Source organism: Carcharodon carcharias, chromosome 13 (assembly GCF_017639515.1).
Source record: "Carcharodon carcharias isolate sCarCar2 chromosome 13, sCarCar2.pri, whole genome shotgun sequence".
In the NCBI taxonomy this organism is placed as follows: domain Eukaryota; kingdom Metazoa; phylum Chordata; class Chondrichthyes; order Lamniformes; family Lamnidae; genus Carcharodon; species Carcharodon carcharias.
Genome location: NC_054479.1, coordinates 90,051,677 through 90,076,143, shown reverse-complemented (window position 1 = coordinate 90,076,143; position 24,467 = coordinate 90,051,677). Strand labels below are relative to the sequence as shown.

Genomic DNA, 24,467 nt, shown 5'->3' with positions numbered 1-24,467 from the left:
CCTGGCCTCCCAAAGGTGGCTTCCCCGGAGTCCACTCCTGGCCTCCTCCTTATTCTAGTCCTCCCTTATTCCTCAGAGGAGCTGCCTCCAGTGGAGATGTCCGAACCCGTACCAAGGCTAAATGGAAGCCTCTGGAAATCTGCAGGCCCGATAAAGATTCCTGACTGCAGAGAGCTGAGCTGAAGCTTCAAAGTACAGAGAAAGCTGTTGGAAATCGATCTGAACTGGTAACAATCACACAGGCAGTTTAAAATACTTGCTGCAATAAATACTTCACATAAAACATTGACAATCCAACTGAGCTCACATATCCCACCCATGGATGAGTTTTGTTAAAAAGTCACTTACCCACCTGCCCGTTGCGCCTGTGCGCCGAGCCGAAGATTGCACGGGCGCCTCAAAATGAGCGTCGATTGCCGAGTTAAGGGCTTTAACTAGCCATTTAATTAATGGTGGGTGCGCGTCGCACTTCATCGCACACCCGCCCAATTAAACATCACTGTGACGTTGGAACGCTCACCCTAGGTCAACACGCGCCATTTTAAGCGCTGGCGTTCAGGGCCCGCACCCGCATGTCACCCGGAAAATTCTGCCCATTATCTGATCATTATCTCATTACTGTTTGTAGGACCCTGCTGGGTGAAAATTAGTTGCTGTGTTTCCCGCATTACAGCAGAAACTACAAATCAAAACTACTTCACTGACTGGAAAGTGCTTTGAACATCCTGAAGTTGTTGTTAATGTCTTGTCAACTACATTGTTCAGATTTGTTAAGGTTAAGAGAAACAGGTGATGGATATTAATTGTCTTTGAGCATGTATATATAGGGCATACCCCAGGGAATGATATTTTCGTTTAGTTAGTTAAGTTTCCTTTGACATTTTTATTTTTGTTACAGTGCCCCACCAGGAGCTCGCATCCTCTCTCATTTATTGATTTTTTAAAAATTTATTGACATTTGCTTTACTAACAGTATAAATAGGGGATACCCATGGGAATGAAATTTTGGTTTAGTTAGTTAAGTTTCCTTTGATGTTTTGTTTTAGTTACAGCGCCCCATTAGGGGCTTTTTACCTCTGCTTTCACTAGTTTGATTCACTGATCATTTGTTTTGTTTCAAAAGAGAATATAAATAAGGGATAGCTGGGACACTGGGTGGAGTATAAGCTGTGAGACTGAACAAGTCAATAAACTCTCTCAATAAAGAAAAGCTCCATGTCTTGGTTTCAGCTTCACCAATCAGCTTGGATCCTATTACCAGTTGTGATATGCACTATATAAATGTAAGTTGCTTCTTTCCTAAAATGAATACCCCCTTGAGTTTAGATTTGATTCAATATATATTTTCAATACAATAGCTAAGCAGTCATTGAACACATGGTTAGACCTTGTTTTGTAATTGTACCAAAGTAAGTCTGAAAACACTTTCAAAATCCTGTGGGATATTGGGTGGTATTTAATGGAGCTGACCCACCAGTGGGCGAGACCCCCATCACCTCTCTTAAGGAAGATCCGCCAAATAAGGTGCCACTTAGGCACTTAACTAGGCAACAGTGTGCCTTCCTTGGAATTTAGGACCCCAGGGGTGGAGGCCCCCCTGCTGAGAGCTGCTGGCCAATCAGAGACCTGCAGTTCTACTGAATGCAAATGCCACTGGGGAGGCAATGGCTGCTGTCGGTACAACACCCACACAAGGCCTTGTATCATCGCTGGATCCCAGGCCACGGGTGTGTGACGGCAGGAGGAGGGGTCACGGGTTGGGAATTATATTGGGGGAGGGAGTCGGCAGCAAGGGCAGAGATGCAGCTCTTTGTCACCCACACTTCCTGATGCTGGGCCCCTCGTTCAGGCACTGAGTGCCTTCGAATGAGGACCCCACCTGGGGCCATAAATCCCACACCGGTTTGCTTGTCGTGCTCCCCATATGGCGAGCCCACTGTCCACTACTGGGTTAATACCAGCTGTGACAAGGTAAGGCCCTTATGCATACATTATTTGTCCATCTAGAGGCCTTAATTGGCAGAGGGATGGGAAAACCAACCATGGTCCTCGCCAAGGACTTAATCAGGATGGAGGCGGGAAGGTGGCAGGGTTCCTACCTACCACTGTTCCACCTGATTAAATGCCGCCTAACCCACCACGGGGAGAGCATTAAGTGTCTCCTATTATTTTTTCTCACTTAAATGGCTGATCTCAGTTCATTTTGTTCAAATTGATGACTATCTCTTTGTGGCAACCTTGAAACTCGATGTTAAATTTAATTTGCTTTTGCTGACAGAGGACATTAAGTTATAAATAATTCTTAGGAATGATGTCAACCATTATTTGAAAAATACAAGTACATTTGGATAGAAATTCACTTTCCTTTTAAATAAGCAGCAAAATGTAATGAAATAAAGAGGGGTGTCCTTCAAACAAAGTGGAATGATGAGAGAGAGAGCAAATGGCATTACTGGTTTCCCTGCGTCATTCTATAATCAAATTGTCTTATGACCTTTATCTTATGAAAGATATTTTCTCATCTGAGAAAGTGAAGATCTTTGGAATACCATCTCAAGACTAGTTATTTTACTCATTCCCAGATAGACTCAAGACTCGTTTAATTATATGTTACTGCCCAATTCTATGTAGTTGTCTAGGTTAGGGTTTCTCAAAAACAACTTAAATTTATTTAACACCTTTAGTGTAATGAAAATACACCACATCTACTGGTTCCCCTTTATCTACCCTACCAGTTACATCCTCAAAAAGCTCTTAAGAAATTTGGCAACAGGATTTCCCTTTCGCAAAACCATACCGACTTGTTCTAATTATAGTAATGCCTGAATTTTCCCACGTCGGGCGGGCTCGGCGGGAGCGGACGAGGGCGGTCAGGAAGCTGACCACCGCCCACCATCGGCTCCGCACCGCCATTTCACGTGGGCGAGACAATTAAGGCCGGCCCTGTGTGGATCACGAGCAGTAGCCTGTGGGGGCAAAGGAGAGGAGGGAGAGCGGGTCTGTGCGGTTCACGGTTGCAAGCAAAAGAGCGCTTCACTCTTCCTGAGGCACAGAGCTGCCTCAGGGAAATTGAAGCGCTTTTTGAAAAAATTAATAAATACAATAAAAAGTCAATGAAACATGTCCCCTCATGTGACTGTGTCTGATGGGACATGTTTTTAATTCAAAAGAAGGTTTTTATTTAATTTGTATTAGCTTTAGGAAACCTCATCCAGCTCATGAATGAAGTTTCCTAAAAAAATGTAAAGGCCGCTTGGCCTTTTCGCCTGCCCGCCAACCATTAGGTTGAACGGGCAGCGTAAACTTCAATTTCATTACCTTCTTAATGGCCTTAATAGGCCTTTCAATTATTGGCGGGCGCACAGCCAACTCCGGCGCGCACCCTCCAAATGAAGTACCGCAATGGTGCACAGTGACGTCGGGACACACGCCCAGCGTCATCACACGTCACTTAACATTCCAGCGTGTCGGGCATGCGCCCGCACACCAAAGGTAAAATTCTAGCCTACGTTTTCCTAAGCGCATTGTTAAAACTTCCTTACTAATAGGTTCCAGCACTTTCCCAATGACTGATGTCATAGGCAATATTCATCCTGGCTGTTGGTTTACTTTCATTGATGTCATTGGTGAAAATCCAACGTCACAGAAGTAGATTGCACTAAATGAGACCAACACTGTTAAGGCTGCCGAGGAACAGTACTGCATTCAACAGAAACACAGCCAACATGATCCTGCTTCATGTGATGTCCACAACGCGTTCCTTCCAGTAGGCTCATTGGGTAGCAACCAGGAGTGGACATCGTGAATGACTTTATTTTGTCCTTCAAACAGATGGGGGAGGCACACATACTGCCGTTTGACGGCTTACTGAGTGCAACCCAGGGATCTAACCAAGACTGTCCTGGTAGTATCACATTGGCTTAGTGCACTTGCCAGCGATTCAACAGTAGAGGCCTATATGTTGGCTATACATCTACAGCCAATACAGACATCCAGTACAACAGGATGTATTCCCAAGAATTACCTTGATTAGATTGTAAGAACAGATCAGCTTTCATTTTTTACAAACTTATGTAAAAATGTCTAAACTAAACATGCGCACACAACCGTCTATGAAAGCAAACTAATACATCATTTGTACAGATCCCCAGTAAGCCAGCAATCCCGACCACGTATACTGCTTTTTCTAGCAGTTACGCCATCTTTAACCCTCCCCCTCACCCACATATATTTTCTCCATAGTCAACTATGCTTAATGGACACACCTCAATGAATATAAACCCAGCAAATGCTCCTTGTGTTTATTCCTCAGAAAGATACTGGAAAAGAAAACTCAAGAGAGAAAGAAACTGAATCTGAGATTGTTTGATCGGGTAAAAGAACAAGCAATTTAAAAATAAATATATGACAGGAGCTGGACTTCGCGGCAAGTGAGAACTAAAATCAATCAACAGATAAAAGATGGGGCATTTCCTCAGCCTGGTCTCTGTTTGAGATCTTTTCTTGCGAGGTTAAATTCTAAGACAACGCTGACATTATTAGAACAAAGAAAAATCAATGTAGATTAAACAATGTGATCAAGATCGCAGAACACAGGGATTAAATGTGTGGAATCAGTCAGCAACAACCAGAACGAAGGCAAGAAGGAACACATTTCCTTTCTGAAGGAAATGACTGATAAAAACGGGCATGTGTTAAAAGCAAGTCTTAGAGAGGATTCAATCAATCCAATCCTTAACAAAAACAAAAATAGCTGGAAAAACTCAGCATGTCTCACAGCATCTGCGGAGAGGAACACAATCAATGTTTCGAGTCCATATGTCTGTTTTAAAATCAGTGCTGGATGGGCTTTAATAAACTGCAGGGAAAAGTACGTGGAGCTGCGAGGTGCAGGGGGTCAGGGAAAGCTTTGTGTTTGAGTATTTGTTACGATTTCTGTGGGGAAACCATAAGCTAAAATAACTAAATTTACCAAACAACCCCCAAATGAAGTAGTTGCCACCAAGCAAGCCTGAAGCAGCAGCGGTAAAATTGTCCAATTCACAATCCCTGCTCTAACCCTTTCATTGGCACACTTCACTTCACAGGATGTTCCAAGGTGCTTTATAGCCAATGAAGTAATTTTGTAGCATTGTCGCTGTTCTAATGTAGGAAGCACTGTAGTCAATTTGCACACAGCAAGCTCCCACAAGCAGCAATGTGATACTGACCAGAAATCTATTTTTGTAATATTGTTTGAGCACTAAATATTGTCCAGGACACCTATTCTACTTACCTTGGTTGGGAAGGATCTAAACTAAATTGACAGAGGGTGGACACCAGCACAGATAAGCAAGGAAGAGGAATGTGGTGCGTGAAGGAGTGAGAGTGTTGGATAGTGCTAAAGAAGAAAGTAGTACCATATTACATAGCAGCAGACTAAGAAGGGCTGTAAGGAATGCAAAGTCAGGTTTACAATGGCTGGCCAGAACTTTAAGGCCCCACCCCACTGCAAAGGGACTGAAAAATGCGACAAGTTGTTCTAAACTCCATTGACTCCGACAGGACCGTAAAACTCCCCTGTCACAAAATTCCACCCACTGTGTGTAAATTTATAAACTGTGGTGGATAGGGTTGGTGAGCTCCAAGCACAAATAACACCAATAACTTTGACATAGTGGCAATAATGGAAATGTGGTTTAACAATGGTGAGGAGTGGGTGTTTAATATTCACAGATTCAAAGTGTTCAAAAAAGATGGGGAAGGAAAAAAGGGAGGTGGTGTGGCAGTACTGATTAGGGGAGACATCTTCCTCCAGGTACCATGCCCTAAGGGGTGTTGGCAAACATGGACTTCCTTTGGATCGGTCCATGATTTTGCTTGGCAAAGTACTGCAGTGGTTGGCCGTTGCTTTCTGCATAATGGCTGACCAGGAAACTCTCCCGTTCTTAGTGCCTGCCATCAGGCGTATTGGAGGGATTTACAGGCTAATAATAAACCTGTTTGGCCATGTTATGAACTAACCTTCCATGGCCATCAAGTTGAGGCGGTACTTGAACCAAGAGGTATGGATGCTACCACTCCGCCCCAAGACCTCTGCAGGGAAGATATCATAGTGTTCAAAAGAAAGAAGTCCCTGAGTGGGCAAAGACAGAATCCATTTGGTTAGAGTTGAGAAGCAAGAAAGGTATGATCACACTCCTTGGGTATCATAAAGGCCTCCAAATAATGAGAGAGGGATAAGGGAACAAATCTGCCAGGAAATCACAGAGATGTGCAAGAATTATAGAGTGGTGATATTTGGGGACTTTAAGATTAGAGTAAAGGGAAAAGAAGGGGGGAATTTCTGAAATATTTTCAGGAGAACTTACTTAACCAGTATGTCAGTATGTTCTTAGTGCAACTAGGAAGAAGGCATTAAAATAAAAGCAAAATACTGTGGATGCTGGAAGTCTGAAATAAAAACAGAAAGTGCTGGAAATACTCAGCAGCATCCGAGGAGCAGCATCAGTTTTGAAGAAAAGTCATATTTGGCTCAAACCGTTAACTCTATTTTTCTGTGCACAGATACTGCGAGACCTGCTGAATATTCCCAGCATTTTCTGTTTTTATTAGGAAGCAGGCTTTGCTAGATCTGGTGCTGGGGAGTGAGGTGAGCCAAGCAGATCAAACGTCTGTGGGGGAACAATTAGGTAAGAGTGATCATCATAAGGTTTTGATTAGTAAAGAAGAAGAACAAAGGACAATCTAAAGTAGAACTTATATAGAGGGCTAGCTTCAATGGGATAAGAGGGGATCTAGGATAGGTAAGATGGAAACAAAGACAGCAGGAAAAAAGGTAACGGAACAATGGGTGATCTTTAAGGAAGAAATGTTTCAGGTACAGGCTAGGTACATTACAACAAGTGGGATAGGTATCCAAAAACAGGAAGGTAGAGATTATGATTGAATGAAGGGAAGGGCGAATGATGTAAGCCAGGTGGATTCTTCTAGCAAGAACCAGGCCAAATACAATAATTGAGAGGGGAAGTGAAGATAATAAGAGAGAATATGAGAATAGAATGGCAGTTAACAGAAGAGAACCCAGTCGGACCACAACTAGAGTACTGCATCCTGTTCTGGTCACTTCACTTTAGGAAGGATGTGAAGGTTCTTGAGAGGATTCACAAGAAAGTTACCAGAATGGTACCAAGGATGCGGGATTTTAGTTACAAGGTTAGATTGGAAAGACTGGGGCTGTTCTCTTTGGAACAAAGGAGGTTGAGAGGAGATTTAATAGAGGTGCACAAGATTATGACAAGGTGGACAAAGAAAAGCTGCTCCCATTAGATAATCGTGCAAGGCCTAGGGGACACAGATTTAAAGTTTCATGCAAGAGATGCAAAGGGAATATGAGAAAGAATTTTTTTACGCAGTGAATGGTGAAAACCTGGAACCCAGTGACAGTGAAAGTGGAGCCAATCAATGCTTTCGAAAGGAAATTGGATACACACTTGAAAAGGTAAACTCACAGGGCTTCGGGGATAAAGCAGGGGAATGGAGCTGATTAGATTGCTATATAGAGAGCCAGCACTGTCTAATGGGCAGAATGGCCACCTTTTATGCTGTAATGGCTCTCCTTCGAATGGGTCGGGATAGTCTACGTTCACCTGAGCGAACAGGCAAAGCCTTGGTTTAATATCACATCTGAAAGAGGGCACACCTCCATCAACAAAACACTCCCTCAAAACTGGGGTTCCAAGCCTGGATTTTGAGCTGAAGTCTCTGGAATGAGACTTGAACCCACAACCTTCAGATTCTGAAGAGACAATGCTACTCATTGAGCCATGTCTTCAGCCATGAGTTATTTCCTCATTCCTGGAGAGAGGCAGGAGCTGTAACAGGGAAGAAAAATCTAAATGAAAAGAAACTTGCAATCAAATGACAACTCTCAGCATGCAACGCAGGACATCTAACCTGTGAAGGAAAATAAGAGTGGGACTTCAACTGATTCACTAACCAATTTGTTTGTTGGACGAGCCACAAATTAGTGTAATTTCTGTTTTGATAAGAGACATTGTGATAACTAATATCTTTGCAGTCAAAAGAAAAAAGAATTAATCTGAGGTACCACACAGCAGACACATAACTAAGGTCAGAGAACACGGAGTCAGGGAGCAAGTCGTATAATGGATGGTAAAACTGGCTACAAAACAGAAAGTGGGGGTTAAAGATAGTTCCTCAGACCAGCAGAAAATTGGAAGTGTATTCCACAGGAATTGGTGCTGGGAAACAAGTTGTTCACTATTTACAAAATTATTTGGACTCGAGAATCAGAAGCACAATCTTAAAATTTATGGCAGGCACCTAATTGAAGGGTATAGGTAATCCTGACGAGGACTGCAATAAAACACAGGAAGACATTTACAAAAAAACAGAATGTCAATGGCCAATGAAATTTGCAATGGTGCATTTGCTGAGACAAATATGGAGGTCATATCCATGGAGCCAAGGCACATAAGGAGGGAGACAGTAGTGTAATGGTAATGTCACTGGGCTACTAATCCAGAGGAAACAAAAACAGAAAATGCTGGAAAAACTCAGCAGCTCCAACAGCATCTGTGGAGAGAAAAAAAAAGTTAACATTTCGAGTCCATATGACTCTTCTTCAGCTCTGAAGAAGAGTCATAAGGACTCAAAACATTAACTCCATTTTTTTCTCTCCACAGATGCTGTTAGACCTGCTGAGTTTTTCCAGCATTTTCTGTTTTTGTTTCAGATTTCCAGCATCTGCAGTATTTTGCTTTTATCTTAGTAATCCAGAGGCCCAGACTAATGCTCAGAGGGCATTGGTTTGAATCCCCACCATGGCAGCTAATGGAATTTAAATTCAATTTATAAAATAGTGAATTGAAAGCTAGCCTCAGTAATGGTAATCATGAAACTAACATTGAAGGAAATCTGCCATCTTTACCTGGTCTGGCCTCCGTGTGACTCCAGACTCACAGCAATGTGGTTGACTCTTAAACACCTTCTACATTGGCCTAGCAAAGCACTCAGTTCAAGGGCAATTAGGGATGGGCAACAAATGCTGGCCTTGCCAGTGATGCTCACATCCCATGAAGGAATAAAGGAAAAAAAGAGATCAGGGCACTGTTACACAACTTATTAAAAGTTGTAGCACATTTTAATCAAGTCCGTTCAGTCCATAAGCATGATCCTGAGCTTCTGGTCACCTGGAATTTTAATTTGTCGCTTGATTCCCATTCTGACTTCTCTGCCCTCGGCCTGCTACATTGTTCCAATGAAGCTCAACGTTAGCTCAAAAAACAGCCCACATATTTTGATTAGGCAGTTTACAGCTTTCCAGACTCAACGATGAGTTCTACAATTTCAGATAATAAGCACTGCTCCCATGTTTTTGGAGTTCTGATTCTACTTTCCCCATTTAGACCTTTTTTAGACCCATCTTTTGTTACTTCACTTGTCCCATTATTCCCTTCCTTCACCTTGCACCATCACCCCTTTTGCCAATTAATCTCTCCTGCCTTCCACCCTATCATATCCCTTCCCCTCACCCCCATTCCCTGCCTTCATAATTACTTAAGACCTGGTACATCTCTCATCTTTTTCAGTTCTCATGAAAGGTCATCGAACTGAAGTGTTAACTTTGGAGAAAATTTTACACCCCCCTCTCCCCGTCCTCAACTGACATATAAGGTGGGGTGGCGGGGGGGACATAAAATAAAGCGGCTGGCCAACCCAATGACTTCCCGCCCAGTCCCAAGCTGTGCCCCATATTTCAGTGGATGGGTGAGGCTTGCCCACCCTTAGGGCTATTGAGGCCCTTAGGTTGCCAGTTAAAGGCCTCTTTCTGCCTCTACCACCATAATACCGTGGGCAAGGGAAAGCAGAAGGAAAGTGGCCGACCCACTATTTTACCAACTTGGGGTAAAAGGCGGGAGGAAAGAGGGGTATTTCCTTAGGGGGGTCCCCTGTGTCCATCAGGAGCACCCCCCAAGATGGCACTCTGTGCCTCATCCCCTGGCTTCTAAAACCTGACCTCCGCTCCCCTTACCGACCTTGGTAGGGTCCCCAATCTCTCCCTGACCAAACACCCTGGACTTAGCTCAAAATCCAGTATCCTGGGACGGAATTTTACAGTCCCAATGCAGCAGGGACGGGGCCAGAAAATGCAGCAAGTCGTTCAAAAGTCCATTGACTTCGGCGGGACTGGAAAATCCCACTGGCAGGAGGGTTCATAAAATTCCGCCCCAGGATCCTCTTCTCGGGACTCCCTTGCAGTCCCAGGCATGGCCACTACTGCGTTCTGGCAATGCTGGGACTACTCAGCTGCCAGCCAGTCAGACTCCTGTGCCTGAGTGGTGGAAGTCCCATTCTCAGCTTGTTAAGGCTGCCCGCAGCATATTGCTGTGGTGGGGCAGCTGGTTTTAAAGTTGGCGAGCTGCTGACTGACTTTTCTACCGGGACGGTGGGGGTAAGGGGGGAGAAATACACCCACCCACCCCATAAAATCCTCTCCTTTTTCTCACCACAGATACAGCCAGACCCCCTGAGTATCTCTAACATTTCTATTTTCATTTCTGATTTCCAGCATTTGCAGTCTTGTGTGGCACAGGCTTTGTCGGGTTTAATTAATTCTATGTGCCGTATATACAGTCCTCCCCCAACATCTTTGCTTTGATTCTATCACCGTTACTTTAGTTCAGGATCCACTTTAACAGTTCAGACAGGGATATATTAAACAAAAACATCAAATGTATTAGAAATGGTGTGCAGAAGGAAAGGAAACACAGGCAGGGCTAGAATTGAAATTCAAGAGCAGGAGTTATTTCTTAACTGCAGACAGGAATCATTAAAAAAAAAAGCCACTTACCGCATGACAAAATCTGCCTTGTCAATCTGCCTGCCACAATCACTCTCCTTCAAAATTCCGCCATTTCCCACCACCGAGCACTTTTTCAGTGGCAACTGGAATGGTGTATCCTAGCAACAAAGAAAGCTGCTTTCAATTACTGGATTCAGCTTATCCTCCTTTAGATCTTTAGTATCCTTTGACCTTTAAGGCCTGGTAGCTTTTTAGGGAAATTCTAAAAGCATTTCCTTTACACAATGTTATTTTTGCTTTCAGGTCCTTTAGAGATTATATCATTATTAAGATCCTTGATACCATGAGTAAGATGTCATTTAAAATTGCTTATATGCTATGCCAGGTATAAAATGCTTCATGCACTTCCAGGTTTAAAATCCTTCATACTATCATTTGTTTAAGACCCACTTAACACAACAAAAAGAATCGTGCCCTGTTGGCAATACTAAAACATGCCTAGGAACATCTTGTTTTACAAATTGGAATAACTTTCATCTCTGTAAATATGTAAAGTTTACATATCCACTTTAGTTCCTAGTTTATCTCCTTTTCTAAGAACATTTTGACTGAGTTTAGGGCTGAAGTCAAAACATTGATTGTTAACCTGTGGAAACATGGAGAAGATTTCATTGTTGACAGTGAGCGAGTAGAGGAACTCTCCATCAAACCTGAGGCTCTTTCCCAAGGGAGAGTTCAGCTTTGTTACAGCAAACAGTCGTTGGGCATCACAACATTGATCGAGTAGCTTCCTAAAATGAAATGGGAAACAGGCATCATACATGGAGATGTGACAGCAAATTTCATAAATCCCTGCTCCCGGCACAGGGCTTTCTCTGGACAGCTAATTTAAAAGGGAACCCAAGAGTCTTTTATAAACATGTCAACAATAAAAAGGCAGGCTATGAAAGGGCTGGGGTAGTTAGGGATCAAAAAGGAAATATCCTTGTGTAGGCTGTGGTGCTAATTGAATATTTTGCATCTATCTTCACTTGAGGAGAGGGTGCTGCTATTGTAGAAGTAAAGGAGGGAGGCAGTAGTGATAATGGATTGGATTGTTAAAAATACAGAGGACGTAAAATAAAAATATAGCTTGTTGGGATGAATTTTATTGATACTTTTACTCATTATTCATGCTTAGCTGAGAGCCCAGACTCCCATAAAAGTATTAACTTATTTTGTTGACACAGCTGGTGAGAAGGTTGACAGCTTTATATTATAATAAGCTTGTTTTTCTGTGATCACGTTGGCCAATGGCGCAATTTTTATTTGCACAAGATAAAGAGATGTCAAGTGCTAGTTGCTTCTGTTACTGATACTTTAAAGGTCTGGTTGATTGACACTTTTAGAGTTGTAACCATAGCTGTCAAACAAGAAAATTATGAATGGGTGCTTTTGTAAGCAATTCCACACATCCCATTGTTACTATAGGGTACATTGGTTCTGTATAGAGTGCATACTGGATGAATGGGCACAGAAGGGCCATGAGTGGGCATGGAGGGTATGAGGGGCTAAGAGGGTTGGTGGGGGTCATGTGTTGGCATGAGTTGCATGGAGGGGGCATGGTAAGGCCTTTTGACCTTCCCTTTCAAAAGGTTCCCGAATCCAGACTATAGTTTATGACTCCTTTGAGGGGCTGTGAACCACAAGTCATGGAGAAACTTGCCGGACTCCACAAAAATTGCAACAGGCTAGGAGATGCATACCGCCACAATTGAGGCGGCCAGGTCAGGAGTGCAGGGTGCAGGCTTGCCACCTGCACTCTTATCCTGTGCCGCCAAAAATTGGTGGCACTGAGAATGGGGCTGGGAACCCCGGAATCGGGTCCTGCCCCCACTTTTAAGTGACTCGAGGCTGTAGACTTCCGCTAAAATCCGGCTCTTAATGTCTTTCACTTTGTTCCAGTGATAGGCAAAGTGGCCTGCATAAATTGGTCGCAGCCCAGCTCACTACAGACTCTATGTGAGGTTGATATTGTGTAGCCTTCATATACATGCAGAGATACAAGAAATGTCCTTACAGCCTCTGGTAGATACAGGCATGAAGCCTTTGTCAGGCTGAAGAAGGAACAGCTAATGTGATTTTACTCTGATCCCATATGCTTAGGGTTGCCATCTGTGATTAAATGCATTCCTGGATGTTCCATTACATGAATTGCCCCCATGCTCCAGTCATTAGTCGCCCAATACATCCATCCTTGTGATCTACTCCCTTCCTATGCCAGTTGGCAACCAAAAAGACTCAATACCCAATTGGGTGATGCTCATCTGTCAGCCAAACAGCCGTTCTTTTTGTGGTCATTTTCAATATTTTTGCATCTGGTAAAGAGAAATGTCTAAAGAAAATTACAAAAAAAAATTTGTTTTTAATGTCCCGATGATTTTTCTCCAGGCTTGCACCCAGCAGTGTCCTGGAGATTGATCTTCAATTCCTGGAGAGTTAGTAACCCTATTGTGCCTTGATTTTGCATTGTAATGGATCTGAGAGGAGGTAACAAACAAAATAATTAGTTTGCAATTAACCATCTGACGAAGCCATAGCACAGATTGCGTGCATTGTTTTAGAAAAGTTAAGGATGAGGTTAAAGTAGGGGTCTTTTTTTGTCCAAGCGCCTGTTGTGTCACCACTTGAATTGCTGGAATTTTTCACGCTGTATCTCATGCCAGGGGAAGGAGAACAGGTAGGTGCTGGATAATAAAATTCCTCCTCTGGCAACAGCATAAAGCAAAAGTCTACTGGGATTCTTCGAAGGCTTTGGACTTCAAAATCATTCGGAATCATGAAGAAAAAGCTTAAATTTATTAAGCACTTTCAGAACTTCAGGATATCCCAAAATGCCTCACACCCAAGGTGAGTACTGGTGGTGTCACTATGGTTTATAAAAATGTTGCACTTGATCACTCCTGTAACGTCAAGAATGAAGCTATCTTTTGGACAGTCAAAATTGGATGAAAATCCACCAACCTATTTTCAAACTAATTAAACCATTTTGTTGTTCCCAAGTCTAGATAACTCTGCAAAGAAATGGAATTCTGATACCAATAACTGTGTCAAAACTAAACAGGCATTTTCTGACTATACCGTCTCTATCGTGGCAGTATGCATCTCCTAGCCTGCTGCAACTTTCGTAGACTTCTCCATGGCTCGTGGTTCACAGACCCTCAAAGGAGTCATAAACCATAGCCTGGATTCGGGAACCTTTTAAAAGGTAAGGGCAAAAGGCCTTACCATGCCCTCTCCACGCAATGCATGTCAACACATGACCCCCCACCCAGTCCTCGCAGTTGCCCCATTTCGCTGGCCAGTAACATTATAGGGCTAGTGCTACATAGCTGTTTTCAGCTGGTTAAGCACAGTGGCAGAATTTAAGCTTACCCACCACTAGTTCTTTTGAGTAAATAAAATGTTATGGTCTCCACTTTCTTTCTCCTGTGTTTCAGTTATGAGATGTTCGTCAAACCTGCAAAGTAATTTCTGGAGGCATAACTGTGGTCTGCAGATTCAGTTTCTGCTGCCTTGTCAGGAATGGCTCGGAAAATAAAAACCTTTATTGAGTATGGTCAAAGTGTATAATCAAATTGCCAAATCAACTACAATTTACTACAAAAATTGGCGCTCGACACTCATTGTTACTGTGAGATGAACAGCTGGCTGCCCATGCACCGGATGCAACAGTTTGCCATGTAAAATCACAGCTTGCTGCATTTCAGTAGCGGACTTTTTGTACCATTTATTCCTTTGAACAATGTCTTCCCGTGTGTGTGCACCACAATTACAGTAATTTCTGTTTTATTTAAAGGATTTCATTCAAAACCTTTTGCTCCTCCAAAGGGTTAATACAATTTGCTTAGGGGATCTGGGTAACTATTGTCACTCCACCTGACTTAGTCAAGTTTAAAAACCATAAATTCTTACTTGAATATTCTGCTGTTCAGCAATACTTTATGGGCACAGTGGCAGTGGGGGGTGGGGGGGTGGGGGGTGTGTGTGTGTGTGTGTGTGTCGGGGGGAGGGGAGGGTGAGGGAGGAAAGTTCAGCTTAAATAATTAGTGGCAGTGAAGTTATTTCCCCTTTGAACATTTCGCTACAATTTTTTTCCCAATCCTGTTACGCCAAGAGACTCTGTAGATGCTTTGATATACCAACTTCCTGCACTAATTGTAATATTTACTGAGGTGATGATGGAGGGGCACATGTTTCTATTTGAATGGAAACTTGCAAAACATTCAGTTTCTCCACCACTGAGGCACAGTGGCAGCAGCGTGTACCATCCATAAAATGCATTGCAGCAACTCACCAAGTCTCATTTGACAGCACCTTCCAAACCTGTGACCTTCTACCACCTAGAAGGACAAGGACAGCAGATGCACGGAAACACCACTACCTGTAAGTTGCCCTCCAAGCTACACACCATCCTGACTTGGAACTATATTGCTGTTCCTTCACTGTCACTGAGTCACAATCCTGGAACTCCCTCCCTAACAGCACTGTGGGTGTACCTATACCTCATAGGCTACAGCAGTTCAAGAAGGCAGCTCACCACCAACTTCTCAAGGATAATTAGGGATGGGCAATAAAACTGCTGGCCTAGCCAGCAACCCAGGTTCCATTAAAGAATAAAAGAGAATTGCCTGCCCATTAATAATGAAGAATGTTTCTTACTAGCTTTTGGAATAGAAATAACATGTACATTGCAGGTACAGAGTTTGGTTTGTTCCACATTTCACCTTTGGATAGATATCGTCATGTACAATGGGGTTTCAGCTTTTTTAACATTTATCTTTTTAGGTTGTGGCTTTCATTCTGGAGGCCTACAAACATCTGTAAAGAATGACCTTCTATGGGAAATATCACTTCAACAGCAGTTGGTGTCAATTGAAGGTTCTGCTTAAACATTCAGGGCCTTTTATTAAAATCTTCCCCTGAAGTGGAATAATAGCACAGCTCATCCAAGAGCTCGCCATTCTTTATATGTATCTTTAGTTTTCCCGAACACTTCACGATTCTGAGATACAACAAAGTAAATGCAGCTGGTGTACCCATTTTGAATGCATCACAGCATACCCACAGATGCTCTGTTTGGTTTCTTGACCCAAATATGGAGCTTTGAAGTTCTGATCTGTAAAATGCTTTCAATTAAAACTTTCTTTCGCTGTATTTTGTGAATACAAAATCTTTTGATAAATTCTGTGATCAACCATTCACAGTGAAGCTGCATCGTGGTGAGATTTTCCATTATTCCCTGGCAGGAAAAGGAGCAGGAAAAAAGCAGCTATGTGCTTTAGAAAGGAAGGAAGATAATCAGCTCACCAGTTCTAGTCAGCCCAGGGCAATCATTATGTTTTCTGTATGTGACAGAAAGCAAACATATCAAACAGAGGGACTTTTGCTTCTGCAGCAAACTAGCACTCAGCCTTCTTCAGAAGATGCCTCATGTGGGTGCTCCTCTCGGGCACTGTTTCGGCATTATCCTGACATCAGAAATCTCGATTGCCTGGTGTGACACATATAGGCCAGTCCAAGAATGGACACAGGTTTCCTTCCCTAAGGGGAATCAGTTGGGGTTTTTAAACGACAATCCAACAGCTTCATAAACACTTAATTTAAATTAGAATTGAAGTTTTCAAATTGACATAGATAAAAGCAAAATACTGTGGATTCTGGAAGTCTGGGCCCAAATATTGCCGTCAGCGTGTGGGGGCAGGCAGGACACACCGACGCACAAAATAACGCATGATGACGTCGGGTGTGCGTCCTGACATCATCACGTGTCATTTAGAGCTTTCGTTCGGCGGGTGCGCACCCACCGAGCTGTCAATGGCCTATAAAGGCCATATAAAAACCAATTAAAATTGTTACCAATGCTACCCGTCCAACCTTAAGGTTAGCTGGCAGGTTAAGAGCCCAAGCAGCCTTCGCGTTTTTCAGGAAACGCCATCCACGGGTGGGATGAAGTTTCCTGAAGGTTTAATTGAAGATTTCCATTACCAATTTAATCTCCCCGCAGCAGCTCCGTGCTTCAGAGAGATTTCTGCCTTCTTTCGCGCATGCAAACAGGCCCCAACTCTCCATCCTCCCACCGACCGCAAAAGTAGCGCTGAGCGGGCCTTAATCGGTCCACCCCATAAAATGGCGACTCAAAGCCAATGGCCGCCCACAATCGGCTCCTCGTCCGCTCCCACCTGGCCCACCTGACACAGGTAAGTTTCTGGTCCTGAAATAAAATCAGAAAATACTGGAAAAACTCAGCAGGTCTGACAGCATCTGTGGAGACAGAAACAGAGTTAACGTTTCAAGTCTGTATGACTCTTCAGAGCTAAAGAGAAATATAAATATGATGGATTTTATACTGTTTAAGAGGGGGTGGAGCAGGTGGAGCAAAATAAGTCAGGGATAGGTCGGAGCCAAGGCGAAATTTGACAAAGATGTCATGGACATAGGACAAAGGGAGTGTTAATGGTAGTGTTAAAGACCAAAGAAAGTGCTGATAGTGACATAAAGGTAAGATAGCAGAATGTGTTAATAGCAGCGTTAGCGCTCTGTGAAAGCACAACATAAAAACAAGTGACAGATGGCTCTGTTTGTTGGGCAGGGGAGGAATTGGGGAAAAGGGATAGGAAAATAAATTTTTTTAAATTATAAAAAAAATAAACATTATTAAAATGGATAAAAATGGAGGAGAGAGTTCATGGCTTGAAGCTGTTGAACTCAAATGTAAAGTTCAGAAGGCTGTAACATACCCAATCAGAAGAGGTGCTGTTCCTCCAGTTTGCGTTGGACTTCACTGGAACATAGCAGCAGGCAAACGACAGACATATGGGCATGAGAGCAGGGTGGTGTGTTAAAATGGCAAGCGACAGGAAGATCTGGACATCACTGGCAAGGCCAGCATTTACTGCCCATCCCTAATTGCCTTTGAACTGAGTGGCTTGCTAGGCCATTTCAGAGGGCACTTAAGAGTCAACCACATTGCTGTGGTTCTGGAGTCACATGTAGGCCAGACCAGGTAAGGATGGCAGATTTCCTTCCCTAAAGGATTTCAGTCAATCAGATGGATTTTTATGACAATCGACAATGGTTTTATAGTCATCATCAGACTTTTAATTCCAGATTTTTTTTATTGAATTCAAATTTCACCATCTACTGTAGTGGGACTTGAACGTGGGTCCCTAGAGCATTACCCTGGGTCTCTGGAATACGAGTCTAGTGACAATACCACTATGCCACTGTCTCCCCTTAAGCATGAGGTCTCTCCTCTATTTTTATGCAATTTTTAAAAATGTTATTTATTCTTTTTTATATAATTTAAAAGAATTATTTCTCTATCTTCTTTCCCCAAAACCACCCCCACCCCACACCCCACACCCACCAAACTCACACACAAAGGGCCATCTGTCACTTGTTGTGCTTCCACGAGTGCTGATCCTTGTTCTGCTATTAACACATGCTGCTATCTTACCTTTATGCCACTATCAGCACCTTCTTTACTCTTTACCACTACCATTAACACTCCCTTTGTCTTGTGTCCGTGATATCTTGGTCAATCTCTTAGCTCCCACCTATCCCTGACCTTCTATCATGCTCCACCTGTTCCACCCCCTCTTAAACAGTACAAAATCCATCACATTTCTACTTCCCTTTAGCTCTGAAGAAGAGTCATACGGACTCAAAGCGTTAATTCTGTTTCTCTCTCCACAGATGCTGCCAGACCTGCTGAGTTTTTCCCAGCGTTTTCCGTTTTTATTCCAAATTGCCATGGTAGAATTTGAGCTAACTTTCTCTGGATTTTTAGTCCAGTAACATAACACTACAACCCTGTAGCCAGATTTACATGCTAACCTAATCACAACACAAATATACAAATGCCTACAAACTGCTTGGGACTTGCTCAGTTCCAGGCAGCTGCCATGTTTCATGTATTCTGATTGGTGACTGTCCCATTGGTGCTTCTTCAATATGCAGCTGAATGGAAGCTACAGCTCCACCATATTTGAGGATTCATTCTCTCACCACTAACACCAAAAATTGCACTAGCCCTTCATCTCAGTTACCCATTGTGCCCTTGAGGAAGAGACCCAGAAGATAATGGCTGGGACTTTCCCTGAAATGCGCAAATGGACGCGTGAAGAGGCAGCACTTTCTGATGTCTGATGCTGGAACACCATCATCCAGGTAGCATCTCATCTCAGTTCGGACACATGCCCCCGAGGCTTGCTCATCTTTCACAGCACCAGGGCTATGTGAACATTCTGAGCAACGATGCACTGTCATCTGAAAGGTCATGATCATGCTGACCCATGACAGAGGAGAGCTGTCTGGGAGGATCCTCAGTGCATCTTGTCATCCTCCTCCTGAAATCTGCTGGTAATGAGGGTCTCAAAAGCACACCTGCCTCATCCGGCCCATGCAATGGCCTCTATGCCTGCATCCTCGGCTTCCAAGACCTCATCCCCATCACCACCTTCAAGATCCTCCTCACCTGCCAAGTCCTCCAGCCGTTTGTAGTGCCAGGTGTGTAGGGTGCATCAAACCACGATGATGCATGAGACACATTGGGCAGTGTTCCAAAGTGTTCTGCCTGATCTGTCCAGGTATCAGAATCACATTTTCAGGATCCCTATGGTGTGTTCCACCAATATCCGGCTTGTGGTATGAGCCTCGTTGTACATCCTCTCAGCAGGAGTCTGAGACCACTGCAGAGGCATCATCAGCCACGTCCTTTGCAGGTAACCCTTGTCCCCAAGGAGATAATCCTGCATTGTGTATGGTCCCTCAGAAATGTCAGGGACCTACTCAGGAGGTACAAGGCGTGGATGCTACCTGAGAATCTGGCCCACACCTGCACAGTACGTTTGTTATGGTTGCAAACCAGCTGCACATTGAGCGAGTGGTCGCCTTTCCAGTTGATGTTCTGGACTGCCTGTTGCCAGGGAGTTTTCATAGCCACATGAGTGCAGTCGATGGCACCCTGCACCTGTGGGAAACCGGGAGGCTCTGCATAGCCTAATGCTCTCGCGTCCTGGCTTGCTTGATCTCTTTTGAAGTGGACAAAATTGTGGGCCTTTGCAAAAAGGGCTTCAGTGATCTCCTGGATGCATCTGTGGATAGACGCTCGGGAGATGCCGCAGAGGTCCCCAGTGAAGCCTTGGAAGGAACCACTGGCGTAGACGTTACTTGTGGTGGTCACTTTCACAGCCACTGGCAATGGATGCCCTTCAAGTTCCCATGGTGCCAAAGCCTCCAGAATGTGGCAAACATGGGTCACTTGATCCCTTGACATGTGGAGGCGTCTGTGACACTGGTTCTCACTCATCTGCAGATAACACATGTGACAACTATACACCCTGGGTCTAGCGAGGCGCCCACGAATTACGGCTCTCTGAGGATCATCCCCTGCGTCCGGTGGAGGACCTGCTGCCCCTCGGTCTTGAGGGCTCTGCTCCTCCCTTTGGCAAGCCAGGTGTCTCTGTCGCCTTCTTCACATTCTTCTCTCCTGCCAAAAGCAATAAGCAGGCAGCAGTAACACCAGGATCCAACTCCCTGATGTTCCCCTCACTGCAGTATCAATGAGAAACACGCAAGAGTCGGTATTTGTTGCCAAAGGCTTTCTGTCTGTGACAGTGGGCTCAAGGCCTTTTCACGCATGCCAGAGAGCACTGGCCCCTGAAATGATGCCCAGTGAGGGGTGCGCATGAACATTCAACATAAACCCCACCACCAGCCCACATGGCCGACTAGCGACAGTTTCGACAAGGCAGCTGGATGTTCTACTTTCAGCCGAGGCGCTGGGATGATCATTAACTGCACTCCCAGGCTGCACTGTTTGGGCTAAACATGAGGGTTAATGTTCAGTGAGTACATGAGATTAATTTATTGGCCGCACTCTTTCTGCTGTCTGTGATTATTGCCTAGGTGACTAGATTTCGCTGTAGGATTAGAAAGGTGTAGGAGCATAATTCCCCAGGCTTCATACAATTTGTCAGGTTTTGCATTAGATATTCTCGTTCACCACTACCAGCCACACTTCACTGACAAATATCTATATAGACAGTAATGTCATCCAGGGATGATAACACGGAACCCTTGTACAGTGTACTGGCTAATACAGTCTCATACATTGCACACTGGTTAATATTAACTCACACATCACATCACATATTCTTCTATTCATTATCTGCCATCTATTCATGGCCTCAATCTTAATTAAATGTAGGAGTGAGCCAACTGTAACTTAAAAGGTGCACTTTATACTGAAAATCAATAACGCAAAACTCAAGCGAATATGGGACAAACTTACATGTGCCAAACCATGCAATCCTACCTTTATAGAAGGTTAACTTAAAAGCTCTCTAGCCAGGTGATACATGAGTACCAAACCGCTAGTCTGTTTTTCAGAAAACATATGAATGAATAGACTACAAAGTTATAAAATACTGCAAAGTATTTCCAGGTCAGAAATAGGCCATTCAGCCTAACTGGTTTATGCCAGTGCTTATGCACCACGAACATCTTCCCACCCTTCATCTAACCTCATGACATATTCATCTATTCTTTCTTTCCTTCATGTGCTTACTTAGTTTCCCTTGAATTACAATTTTCGCATTGACTATTATCAATTGTCAAATGCTTCTTATACTATAAGAGTAGAGTTGTTCCAAAGTTAACTACTGCATTAGGTTACAAGGAAGGTGGGTTTGCTCTGCTGCTGTGACATCTCTGCCAGAGTGTGTGTTCATGTGTGTAAAAGTCTTCATTCTGACCAAAGTGTAACCCCTTTGATATGGAAACCTCTAGCAAGTAAGTGACTATGTATGGACAAATGCCTTTCCTGATTTAATTAACCAACATTGGGTATTTTACCCAGATTAACTGAATACAAAGGAGCCAAATTGTCATCTTGGTTCAGTATTATTTAAGGCTGTTTATTGGAACATAGGAATATAGGAACAGGAGTAGGCCATTCAGCCCCTGTTGCCTGCTCCACCGTTTAACTAAATCATGGCTGATCTTCTACCTCAAAGCCATCTTCCCGCACTATTCCCACATCCCTTGATATCATTGGTATATAGAAATCTATCAACCTCTGCTTTGAACATACTCAATGACTGAGCCTCCAAAGCCCTCTGGGGTACAGAATTACAAAGATTCACTAACCCTCTGAAGAAATTCCCCCTCATCTCAGTTCTAAACGGCCTTCCTCTTATTCTGAGACTGTGTCCCTTGGTCCTAGATCCCCAACCAGGGAAAACATCCCTTGTAAGAATTTTGTACACTTCAATGAGATCACCTTTCATTCTTCTAAACTCTAGAGTATACAGGTCCAGTTACCTCAATCTTTCCTCATAGGACAATCCTGCCATCCATGGGATTAGCCTGGTGAACCTTAGTTGCACTCCCTCTATGGGCAATACATCCTTCCTTCGGTAAGGACGACAAATCTGCACACAATACTCCAGGTGTGGTCTCACCAAGGCTCTATACAACTGCAACAAGACTTTTTTACTCCTCTACTCAAATCCTCTTGCAATAAAGGCTAACATACCATTTGCCTTCTTAATTGCTTGCTGGACCTGCATGTTACCTTTCAGTGACTCATGCATGAGGACACCCAGGTCCCTTTGGACATCAACACTTCCCAATCTCTCCTCATTTAAAAAATACTCTGCCATTTTTCTTTTTCCTACGAAAGTGGATAACTTCTCATTTTTCCACATTATATTCCATCTGCCATGTTCTTGCCCACTCACTTAGTCTTTCGAAATCTCTTTGAAGCCTCTTTGCATCCTCCTCACAACTCACACTCGCATCAAGTTTTGTGTCATCAGCAAACTTGGAAATATTAGATTTGTTGCCCACATCCAAATCATTGAAATAGATAGTGAATAGCTGGGGCCCAAGCACTGATCCTTGCAGTATCCCACTCGTCACACAGCCTGCCAACCTGAGAATCATCCTTTATCCCTACTCTCACTTTTCCGCCTTTGGACTAGCTGTGTGCAAATTGGCTGCCAAGTTGACGACATGACACCAGTACAAAAGTAATCCATTGACAGCGGAGCTCTTTGGAGTGTCCTGAGGATGCGAAAGATGCTTTATAAATTCAAGCACTTTTTTTTTCTTTCATGTTGGTTGACAAAGATGCTTTTTCAAATTATATGACCTTTTCAACTAATCAATCCTGGAGTCTTCGTCATCATCTCAAAGCTACAGAAACCTGCATAAGGGTAAAACTGACAATATTCTCCTCGGACTATGCAAGTGAAACCCAAAATTTGACTTTTCCATTGAAGGAATGATGATTTCTAATAAGATTCTGCCTAATTTTTCAGCATTCGTTAGCCGTCTTCCCTTTATGGTCTCTCTGTCCCTCAATCTCAATTAGATGCAACAGTCAGCCAACTGTAAATAAAAAAGGTGCACTTTATACTGAAAATCAATAATTCAAAAATCAGGAAAATACAGAACAAACCACTGGCTTTCCATCTTCAGCAAAATTGCTACAACAGGACTTAATGGTATCAGAGAACTTCTGGCTCTGTGTCATGAATGAACGTAAGACTGTCTATACAAGCTTTCTTGCTTGACCTGAATGATGGGACAGTCCCTCCAGGATTTCCCTTCTTTAGGTAGGTGGGAGTAATTGTACTATTGGAGCAAACATTAAGGTGTATGAATGAAAACACAAATTAAATTTAATAAATTTAATTCCAATGCTGGGTAATAAACCAAGTAAAAATGGTCATGAAACAAATGGGAAAAGAGAAAAAAACAATGAAGATGTGCTTGCATTAATACAGGAGGCCTGGTAATTAAGATACATGACCCGAAATATCTTGCATAGACTGGACATCATTAGCATCACAGAGACCTGGTGGAATGATTCCAAAAGTTGAGATGCATAGCTGGAAGCATATAAATTGTTCAGAAGGGACTTTGATATCGATTGTATATTAATTGTGTTTAATTGTATTCAAATAGTGGGCATTAACTGGGGATTCACTTGAGCTCCTATTAAAAGGAAAATGCTGAAACTGTGGTTGTTGGGTCTGCCTTTGTAATGTGTATCTCTAAATAAATGCTTATACAAGTGTGTAAAGATAGGCTGCAGTTCTGTCCTTTACCACCTGGCTTTCTGGAATATAATGTGGTAGCAGAGGATGGTTGTCTAAAGGTGAAGGTTGGAAAACATTTTCAAACAGGAAACTGAAACCCTAATGGCCATTGTGGAAAATAGTAGACAGAAAGTGTAAATTGTTAGGGTGTGGTACGCTCCAATGTCTTGTGATTCAGAACCATATGACAAGTGGAAGAAAGAAGTGGATATTTGGACACGGGTCATTTCCAACTTGCTGCTTCCTACAAGGAGTAAAGTCATAAGTAAGTACCTTGTGAGATGGATGCCCGTCAGTTGGATAGTGATGAAGGTTTGGACCTTCTATTAGATTTCTTGGCTGAGATCTTCATGAATAATCTCTTCAGTGCCTATAAGGCATGCTCAGATTTTGATAAATTTTGGAAAACAGATGGCCATTTTGTGGAAAAATATATCATGGACTTGAAAGATTATATAAAATATTGTCAAAATTCAATTTGAGGATTCCTGGAATGCCACTAACATTTA

General features: G+C 43.1%; 1 protein-coding gene across 1 annotated transcript in view; it reads right to left on the bottom strand.

Annotated features, from left to right (window-relative positions):
- The window catches only part of st8sia1 (ST8 alpha-N-acetyl-neuraminide alpha-2,8-sialyltransferase 1), a 66,203-nt gene that overhangs the window by 29,514 nt on the left and 12,222 nt on the right, over positions 1-24,467 (bottom strand). The window contains exons 2-3 of the mRNA XM_041201868.1: positions 11,454-11,598; positions 10,856-10,965 (exon numbers count right to left, since the gene is read on the bottom strand). Of these exons, the coding sequence (XP_041057802.1) occupies positions 10,856-10,965; positions 11,454-11,598 (255 nt within the window). The remainder of the gene's footprint in view (positions 1-10,855; positions 10,966-11,453; positions 11,599-24,467) is intronic.